At 40.2% G+C, this 10,431-nt stretch overlaps 1 protein-coding gene across 1 annotated transcript in view; it reads left to right on the top strand.

Moving 5' to 3' along the window:
• Window positions 1-5,006, top strand: part of mtfr1l (mitochondrial fission regulator 1-like) — a 7,727-nt gene extending 2,721 nt beyond the window's left edge. The window contains exons 5-8 of the mRNA XM_010790610.1: window positions 237-313; window positions 2,072-2,444; window positions 2,882-3,043; window positions 3,213-5,006. Of these exons, the coding sequence (XP_010788912.1) occupies window positions 237-313; window positions 2,072-2,444; window positions 2,882-2,999 (568 nt within the window). The 3' untranslated portion in view covers window positions 3,000-3,043; window positions 3,213-5,006. The remainder of the gene's footprint in view (window positions 1-236; window positions 314-2,071; window positions 2,445-2,881; window positions 3,044-3,212) is intronic.
• Window positions 5,007-10,431: the final 5,425 nt, after the last annotated feature.

The raw sequence follows: 10,431 nt of genomic DNA, 5'->3' as shown, positions 1-10,431 counted from the left end.
ACTTCGCACGCGCACACACTTAAAATGTCCACGCGCGCCGCGCTCACATTTTGCTGGGCCCGCGTGCCTTAGCACCGCTGCTATGACTCCATCCTAGGGGAAACACTGATACTATTTAAATCATAAGTCCAAACTGTATATTCTGTACACTTTCATGTTGTCTTTGGTAACCCACCAGAGTCACTTGACACAATCTTGGCGATCTGTGAGCGGAGTCTGCTGAGCTCGTCCTGCAGGGCGGTCGTACGGTTCATCGCCGTCACCCCAGGCTTCCTGAGCCCCTCCAACCTCTTACCCTCGCGGCGGAAGTTAGGTACGGATGAGTTCCTGTGGAGCACCAGGAGAGGCGTGGGCCGCCATTCGTGTTTCAGAGGACGAGAGTCACTCCTGAAAAGAGAAGAGTGGGCGATCATTGTTACTGAAAAGTGATATTTATTTTATTGAGTGTGCTGGATGACATCTGATGTTTCTCTGCCAGTTAAACCATAGGGCTGAATCAACACCTGTCTATGGGCTTAGATTTGTCTCTTAAATATTTGTGTGAACATTGTCGTGGATATTTTAGACTCGTCAATACTGTAAAGATGTACAATGAGAGTAATCAATAATAAACTGGTGAAAGCAAACAGCATTGTCTTGTTGGTTATTTATTTGAAGCTTCAAAGGCACAGGTCTCACAGAGTGGCCTGTAGGATAGTCTGCAGGAGTGTGCGCAATAGTCACAGAATGGCAAAGCTTATATACAAGATAGGGCGGGCAGACAGAGTTTTGTGTAGCATGGCGGAACGCCTCACAAAATCTGCTCTCACACGGATGTCTCATATCGCTATTAGACACCTGTGTCCTTGAGCTGTAGAAAGTATAAGTTATCAGAATATGGAAGTTCAAACTTTGTGTGGAGAGGAGTAGTTTCAACATAGTCTCTGTGGCCTTGAAGCGCTTAAGAATAATAACCCTCATTAGAGTATGCACAGAAAACAGCACATATCAAGAAATGGTAGTGTTAGACAATGCTTTTAGAAGCATTTGGTTTTACCATATAAGGTAACATAAGAAATTGCCACTACAACATAAAACTAATTTGTGTGTAAATATGTGATTTGTAAATGTAAAACACCATCCACAAGTGCATTTAAAAGATTTGCAAACTCACAAAAAAATGTGCAGATGNTTTTTTATTAAAAGAATTATAAGTGCTGCCCCCTGGCGCTCGCGGCAACTTCGAGCCACCGATACGCTTTTCCTTCAGCTCTGAAAATGACAGCTTTCCCGCGTATCGGTGGCTCGAAGTTGCCGCGAGCGCCAGGGGGCAGCACTTATAATTCTTTTAATAAAAAAAAAAAAAATTTAATTTTTTTTTTTTTTATCTGCTTGGGTGCTTGCGTGCTGAAAACATATAGGGGAAACACTGAGTATATATAAACATTGATGGAGACAAACTGGTTACACTTGGCGATCCTTAGTTTCTACAGACAAGGATTTATAACGCTGCCCAGAATATTGGGGACTGATCAGATTGCTTTGTGTGTCACTGATGTACTGTCTTCATGTCACGCTGATCCCTTTGTAGCCAAGTCAGCTGGCCCGAGTCTCCTTAAGCTCTTTGATGCTAAGATATCTTGGCATCAGTTTGTTGGTCAGTGGCTATTGTGTGTCACTCGTTTAACTTTTTACCTGGGTTATCAAGAGAAAGTGTCACATATTCACGTATTTTAAGCGTACTTGAAAAAAACTATTGTTTAGCCTGCTTTCTTAATTCTGTTAATAATTTACTCGGATAGTCCATGTCTTTATGCTCAGTGAAAGTGTCATGGGTTTCCCAACAATGATACTGTTAAGCTGTGACGTTGGTAGAGTGAAACTAGAAGCATCTGGGGAAGGGTTACAACAATGAACGCTTTCTTCGTAAGACATTTTAACACTGCTTGGGCAACGAAATTGATTGATTGTAATTTGGAGTAGAGCCACTCAGCTCTAGCATACTTATATACAACATTCAAATCAAGTGAAAAGTGGTGCAAGCTGCCCTGTTATTTATCATAGTCCGACTTCCTCTTCTTTTTTATAACAGGCTCCAACCCCCTGACCCCCGACCTGCTCTCCCCAGACGACACCAGTATGAGCTTCTCCATGGCGCCTTTCGAGGCGGCGCCCTACCAGCCGGCCGCCGCGGCTGCCGCTTCCTTTGTGATCAGTGATGTCACAGAGGAGGATGAAGAGGAAGATGAGGAAGAGGAAGATGTGATCTCTGTAGTGTCAGAGCTTGTCCCCGACCCTCTGCCGCCTGTTTCCATGACGGCTTCAGCGACCTTTGACCTGGACAGACCTAGCATGGATTTCCGGGAGGCAGAGGAGGATACAGTGTCGCTTTCAAAGTCCACCAGCTTTGCTGATGTCATGGACATCCTGAAGGACATGAACCGCATGAAGATGAGCAAAGAAAGGTACGAGTTGACGGACCCCTTACCAGCCCCGATAACACTTTTGGGGGATTTTGTTGTCAGAGCATCTGATTTATTCATGGCTGTGGACAACAAAAGATAATTAGCTCAAACTTGCTTTAACAAATATGGCATCCACTGCAACTTAAACAATGTACTAATCAATTAAGGGATTGTTATAAAATATTGATTCATTGTTCAACCCTTTTATTTTTCATGTGTCTTTTATAAGTCATAGCAAAGACTAATAGACCTAGACTAAGTCATTTTTACCAAACATATACAAAACTGGTATCAATTTTCCCATCTAACTGTTTGGAAGCCATATTTACTAAAATGCTGAACTGTACTTCTAAACCTATGGATATGCTAATATTTCTACATGATGTGAAATAACAGTGTACCCTCTCATACGTGTTTTTATTCTGTTGGGTGTGCAGGTACAACAGAGGCTGTACGTCCCTCAGGGAGGAGAACTCGGCCTCTCTTATTTCAGAAGCTCTGAGGAAAAAGTTTGTCCTAAAAGAAGAAGATACTAACGCTTTGAAACGGAAGTAGCCTGATCACATGTTTATCGTCAATACCCGATCCTGCTGCTCCATGTAAGTCAGAATAGGATTGTGGAGTAATTTGTTTTTTATATTTTGTACAATGAGACCTTGAAGTCATGTGATAGGTTATCATTGGTTATGTATTCAGTGGCAAAATGTTTAAGCTCACTTGTGGGTTCTTAGTTTGTGTTTTTTGTTTTCTCTCCCTCGTTATTTGTAGGCCTTTTCCTGTGGAATGTGTACCAATGGATCCACAACCTCTCTCCTCAGACCCAAGGCAATAGCTGTCTGCCAGAGCTAGAACAAAACTGACACTTGGTCCCAGACAAAACCAAATGTGAGCCTCACAGTGCTGCCGTAGCGTAAGGGGTATCTAAAACACTCTTGTTAGTAGTAATCGGTTTCAGCACTGCGCTGCATAATTGCCTCCAGTTTATTTCTCTCTGAATAAATTGGCTTTTACATTTATTTTCCAACAGTCTGCTGCCTGGAAACTTTCTCTGTGTTCAGGCTGTATTGATTTGAGTTTCTTTCTTGTTTTTATTACACTATAGCTCATTGTCCAACCCGCTATAAAGAATCCTTGGTTCCTTTTGTAATTTCTACAGAAGAAATGCAAGAAAATTGTTTAATTTCAGTTGTGTCAAGAAGCCCTTTAACATACTTGAAAATACTTAATGTACAAACCAAGCTGATCTATTGTACATGCAGATATGTACTGTATCTTATCACAGGGTGTGTGTGTGTGTGTGTCTGTGTGTGGAAAATACAACTCCAGATATTTACTGTTCACATTTTCATAACAGTGCACAGCATAAACAGTGTGTTCCACTGAGCCTTGTATGCCTGTCCTCTTGTTGGTGATTTACATTTGGATTGATAGTCACTGAATCCCACAACACTGATTTTAAAACCCAAAATGACAGGAGAAGAAATATGCTGATGATATCGTTTGAACTTTGTGGTGTAAAATGATAGTGACAGTGAAATGTGCACCTTTCATTGTTTGGGTTTTCAAATACGGTCACTGAGAGATGCAAGCATGTACAGGACTTTTTAGACACATTTCCCCCCCCGGTGTGGATTGTTTCTGTTTACCAACTAAAACCCCTTAATATGATGCAACATTAAAGAGGTGATCTGAGTTTGGGCAAAGACAAACAAGCTATAGTAAGAGGGCTTTTACATAATTCTGTACGCAGTTGGGTGAAATGCTTGTGTGGGTCATGATGATGAATATTCTGGTTGACTCTTTAACACACATCTATTGCCTTTTTCCCCGAAGCTTGCTTTTATTCCCATATTAGTCAAAGTGCCATGGGTTTGCTTTTCTCAGCCCATCACTCATTGCCTGCTATTTCCTGAATGTGCCCCCCCCCCCCCATCCTCTACTTCCCAGCTTTTGTGTTTTTAATATTGCAAACATACCAGTTGTGTGGTTATGCGGAATGATGTTTGTTTAAAAATAACCCCTCACAAGATTACCTCCTCACGCCACTCCGACTCTGTTTTCTATCACGTTTATGCCTATTTACTTGGGAGTCCTTTAGTGTAGCTTTGAAGTTTGAAAAATTGAGCTTTGTAAAGATTGAAACAAGATTGTGCCCATATGTGTGTCGCTGTATGCAATGGAGTCAAAGTATATTGTCTTGCTTGGCCTTCATCTTGTCTTTGATCCTTTTTTAATTTCCTCACTTAACAAACTGTTGAACACCATCTAGCTGAGAAGATGGAGGTATGCTAGTTCAAACATATCGTGTGTCTGTACTTAAGATGTTGAACCTTACACAGCTTAGTCTGCCAAATGCTTCACTAGTCCTGGTAATCAGTTAACAGAGAATTTAGTTAATGAGGATTTTCCAAAGGGAATTTATTGACTTTGTTTCAATTGTTTGTCAAGGGTTTCTAACCATTGTACCTCTATGTAGGGTTGAGCCCACCACCAACGTGTGTATGTTTATCTTTTGTCATGTTAGGACTTGTAAATAAAGATTGGCTGATGTTTTGAAACTAACTGTTTTCATTTGATCTGTGAACAGTCCACTTGGTCTTGCAGTGTCAAGTATCACCACATGGGGGCAGTGCATGGGAACAAAGTAAGACTTGTTAGTTTTATGACTGAGCAATTTTTAGATTTACACCCTAAGACTTTTGAAATGTATCGCACAAACTTCTATACAGATGGAGCTGATTTCAACACTCTGGTGGATCAATTAATATATGAATGAGAATTATATGTCTATATGTAATAAAATCCAAATGTGTAAGAAAACTACTAGAGGTTATTTAAGAAAGAGAGTAAAAACAATCACAATGAACACCATAAATACTAAATGAATAACAATGAAAATGCACTTCCATCACTAAACCTTTGACTTGTATCCTTTTTATGGATGTTAATGTGCCTGGAAATTGAACTGTATGAAACCTCAGAGACATAACATGAAGTACATTTTCCCTTGATCAAACCACGGGGGCCTGTGCTTGTGTGTCCTGTGTAATTTCGAGGATTATTGTTAACCCACATTTCCATCTCCACTTCCTGTTCATTCCCGAGATGATCCGGCCCCTCAGCGAGTCAGTCTATTTTCTGTTACAGTCCTTGGCCTACTTTGTCCCTCTTTACCTTCAATAATGGACTTTCTACCTATTTGAACACAGGGAGATGTCTGTAGAGAGCTCATTTAATAGGGCTCAGTCAGAATTAGGCTCCTATGAATACAGTCCTTTATTTTTAAGTGACATTGGCACATTTTCCTCACTGCATGTCTTTTGAAAACAATTTTAAAGCAGGTTAGTAGGACACGTGAATGGACAGTTACTGAAGTTTCCCTGGAGCTTTAGAATTGCCTTTCACAACAACATGTCTATTAGTCTTCTGTGAATAATGTGAAAATGGAAAAAAGGATGACTTTGTTTTGGTCTGGACCATAGAATATAAAATAGATCAGGACTAAAGTTGTGTTAGTATCTGTAGATCAACAATGTAAGCATGTTGCTCACATTCATCCTTTCTCTGATCGTATCTCTTACTGTGTGTGAACAACTCAAATGGAAACACAATTTAATAGGCTTATTTAGGACTAAAAACACAAAGTTTATGCTTGAACTTGATTTATTTTCTCACAAGTATTTGATATTAACTTTGGGACCTGCAAGTCATCCACTACTTTGTCCTACCTGCAGATGTGTGTCTCTCCATTTGTCTCCCGTATAGTGTGTCCAGCTTCACACCCACCACATGAGGAGAGAGCGCCAACCAAGTTCCCACTGACTCAGTGATAAGTGGTAGTGAAGCAGCTAACACGCCAACAGGTGGAGTATCAGTCATACTGACTGGTCAGCGTGGGTCCTCCTCCATCTCCCTGAGCCTCAGAGCTTTTTATCAATGTCTCCTTATGTTGCCGCAAGCTCTTCATAAGGAGAACCGTTTCTGGACACAGAACATTTCCCTCCATTATCCTTGATGTTTTCCAAAGTTGCCAAGAGGCAAATAGGTTTCAAGCCCATTTGTCATTTTCAGGAAACAAAACAATAAGACAAATTGCTTTTTGTTTTCCCACTTATGAGAGGTTTTGAAGTGTTATCTTCAACAGAAACATTGGTTTGATTAGTCTGTCGGGCCAACCCGTCAAGCACCGCTGCAGCAGGGGGGGTTATAGGGAAATACAGGGGCGCACAGATCAATATGTCACTCATAGAGCAGGTGTTACAGAAAACTTGTCACAGTGGGTATTATTTATGGTCATCCTTCTGGGAGTGACAGGAAATGCCTGCATTCACGGTTAACATTTCAAAGTGCTGCAGTAGCAGTCCCAGTTTAATAATGTTGGAAGTGCAGGGAAATGGACAAAGTGTTTTCTTGGAAATACAATGTGTTTTCCCAACATTACACTTATAGCTTTTTAGATAGCAGAAAGCAATTGAATCACCAGTGAAATATTGTCAGACAGAATTCTAACCCTTACCCTAACGCCTGAGAAAGAAAAACAATTTGAAGGCTTTTTAAAGATTCAATGTTGTTTCATAACAATGACAATGATGAATGCTGATTCACCCATCATCTAAAAGGGATTTCATTTTAGTGGGTATGTATTGAATGTTACACTAATTAACTTGCCTTTGAAAATCTGACTTTTATTTGTATTTGTTTGAATTAAATTTTTCCATTACCTTCCAAATATGACTTACTGCTAATTAATCAAACAAGTTGCATGGGTCCCAGTGAAGGAGTGCTTTATTTAAAAATAAAAATGTCCATACACATCCCTGAAATGGTTTTACTTGGCTGGAAACTTGGCAGCATTGCACTGTGACAATATCTATTAATAAACGCATGAAACATTTTAAAAATAAAATATGTTTTAGTCAACAATAGCCGAGTACTTTTCCCACTTTAGTTCCGATATAGTTCCGAAATGTCGCGTTCACACCAAAAAGAGCCGGAACTAAAATTAGTTCATGTGAACCTTTTTACCCCCTTTTCAGTCCCTGCTAGAGAGCAGGGATTCTCATGCGGCTCTCTTGTGAGAAAAGAGCTATATTTCTGATTGGCTGGGCGGATTGCAAACCACGCCCCGTAAAACTCCAAAAGATTGTTGTGAAGCCACCATTTTATTAGCATTATTAGCATTAGCCTAGAGCAGAAACGCAGAGAGACTAATTTATGGCAACACAAAATAAAACATGGGAGCGGTGGAGATGAGGAGGTGTCGGCGTTCTGGCGATTTACTCGGAAGGCTTCAGTAGAAGCTGCTGGGAGTCCCAGCGGCTTCATTTGCCTAATCCACCCCCAGGGACTTATTCCGGTGTGAACGCGATCTGTACTTAGTTCATCAGAACTAAAGAGTTCTGATNGACTTTCATTTTCTCTGACATAAAGATATAAGAGATTATATATATTGATTAACCCTCCTGTTGTGTTCGGGTCAAATCTGACCGATTTACTACTTTCATCAATCATAACTTTTTTGTTTTACATTCGATTGCATTAAGGCTTATGATATCCTTCACAGTAGACATTTGAACATATACAATTGCTGATCACCACTTTCATTGAATTGTGGATGATTTAGTGAACTTTGTAAAGACCCATGGTGTTCCCGCTCAAACATGACCGCCATAAAGAAAAGGAATCAGTTACCATCCGGATCAGATAAAACACACACACACACACACACACACACACACACACACACACACACACACACACACACACACACACACACACACACACACACACACACACACACACACACACACTTGATATGTTCCCCCCCCCTATGTGCCCATCCCCCCACATGGATCACACCTGGCACACGCAGTACATGTTCAGTGTCTATTCTTTGTATATTTACTGCAGTTGTTCATGTATACCAGTAGTCTGATACAATATTTACAGTTTGAAAGGGTGTTAAATGAAATTGGGTGATGATTAATGGTTTTTGTGTTAATGTAATAGCAGTTAAAACAGGACCGGTCAAATTTGACCGCGAACACCAAAGTAAGGGGGGGGGGAACTAAGACAATAGGAGGGTTAATGTGGGCACATATAACTAGACTAAGATAGAGAGATATATGCAAATAGACTTTTAAGATTGTAAATCAGCTCCGGGTTTTTCTTTCTTAAGTGGATCTCAAGATTAAAAGCCAGTCATGCATGACACAGTTAGCTTAATATAGAACAATGAGGCAGGGTAAAGTCATAGCACCACCCATCTACTGTTCACACTGTTTTACATAAGATCACAAAAAAACAGAACTAAGAAGTAACATATATGCATGTTGACGGTGAAAGATACACATCTGTAGACTATCTGTCATTAAACACTATGAAGGGCCATTACAGCTAACATTTAAAAGTAGGATATTATTTACATTAAGTGTGCATTGAAACAAACACGTTCCTAACTTTACTGAATGCTTGTGTTTCAGGCTCTGTGGATATCCCCCTTTTTACGAAGAAAGCGAGACAAGACTGTTCTCCAAGATCATAAAGGCGCAGTATGAGTTCGACTCGCCCTTCTGGGATGATATTTCTGAATCTGGTATTTACACTGAGCATCAACACATATATCATTTAGAGCCTGTTGCAGCTGCTTTATGTATTCCCCCAGCTCCAGCCCTAACACGTGTCACATTTTGATCCGCAGCTAAAGACTTCATCCGTAACATGATGCAGAAAACTCCCAGCCTGCGCTTCTCCACTGAAATGGCACTCAGACATCCCTGGTGAGTCTCCATCAGCAGCAGCCGCAGAGGGGTTTATACACACATTGGTTACTAGGGACATTAATTCAAACTCTGTGGTGATCATTTCCATTATCTTATCATTCAGTATAATTGGGAAAATAAACCACATGAAGAACTTTTAAATATGACATCCACTTAGTCACTTTAAGAGGCAATTTATTTGTTTGTGTGTGAAGTGTGTGTTGTACGGTGTATGGTGAGTGTTGTTTTATCTGTCTGTGCCAAAGACACATTACCATTTAATATACATTCAATGTTCATCCAAGTATGTAGAATCCTAATCTGAATCTGAAATAAAATGCAAGGTAAACATAGAATATATTGATGTGCATTTCCAACTTAAAAACCTAGCTCTAGCTTACTCATTATCAAATAAAAGTTAAAGTTAAGTTAAAGCCTTTTATTGTCATTATACACAGAGTCATGGGCGTAATTTCCACTGGGGACAGGGGGGACATGTCCCCCTCACTTTTCAAAATCCCGTTTGTGTCCCCCCCACTTTAAAAAAAAAAAAAAGATTTCTACGCAAGTGGTCATCTTCACGGAGGAGCGTCTGTGTGTGTGTGTGGCAGGAGCGCATTTTGTGTGAGAGAGAGAGAGAGAGACAGGGAGAGACAGGGAGGGAGAGAGAGAGAGAGAGAGAGAAAGAGAGAGAGAGTCAGAGCTTTCAAAAATGTTTGTATGGTTAAAAAGTCATATTATGGCGTATCCATTTTTTGTGTGCTCATTTGCATGGTGAGATGTAATTTAAAGCCAAAACAGCCAAAATCTAATCGTGGAAAATGTTTTTAAAATGATCCGATTTTCTTTTATTCCAAAACTTCAACAAATCCTTTAAATAAACCATTTCCACTGATGTTGCATTTGTTCGATTAACAATAGCATCACCACATTGTAAAGATTGTTCACATTGATCAACACTACCCTCGTGTTTGTCTGCGATGATCATCTCATCAAACCCTCGGAACGAACGTAGATATGAGTGGCAGGTTGATATTAACACTAAAGGCTTTTAAACAAACTTTTTCTCAGCATGTCTTTACTGATTTATTAGCAATTTAAAGGTGTGAACTGAAATGCAAAGCATTTCCCTCACATGACACTTATTAAATCGAGTGTTCAGATTGGTGGATCGTACCATCATTAGTGTATTTGCTCTGGATGCTGCAGTGCTGACCCCCCATGTG

The sequence above is a fragment of the Notothenia coriiceps genome, unplaced genomic scaffold (assembly GCF_000735185.1).
Source record: "Notothenia coriiceps isolate Sejong01 unplaced genomic scaffold, NC01 NC01_scaffold00034471, whole genome shotgun sequence".
NCBI classification, from domain to species: Eukaryota; Metazoa; Chordata; class Actinopteri; order Perciformes; family Nototheniidae; genus Notothenia; species Notothenia coriiceps.
Note: the sequence above shows the minus strand (reverse complement) of the source record. Positions and strands in the feature narration are given on the sequence as shown.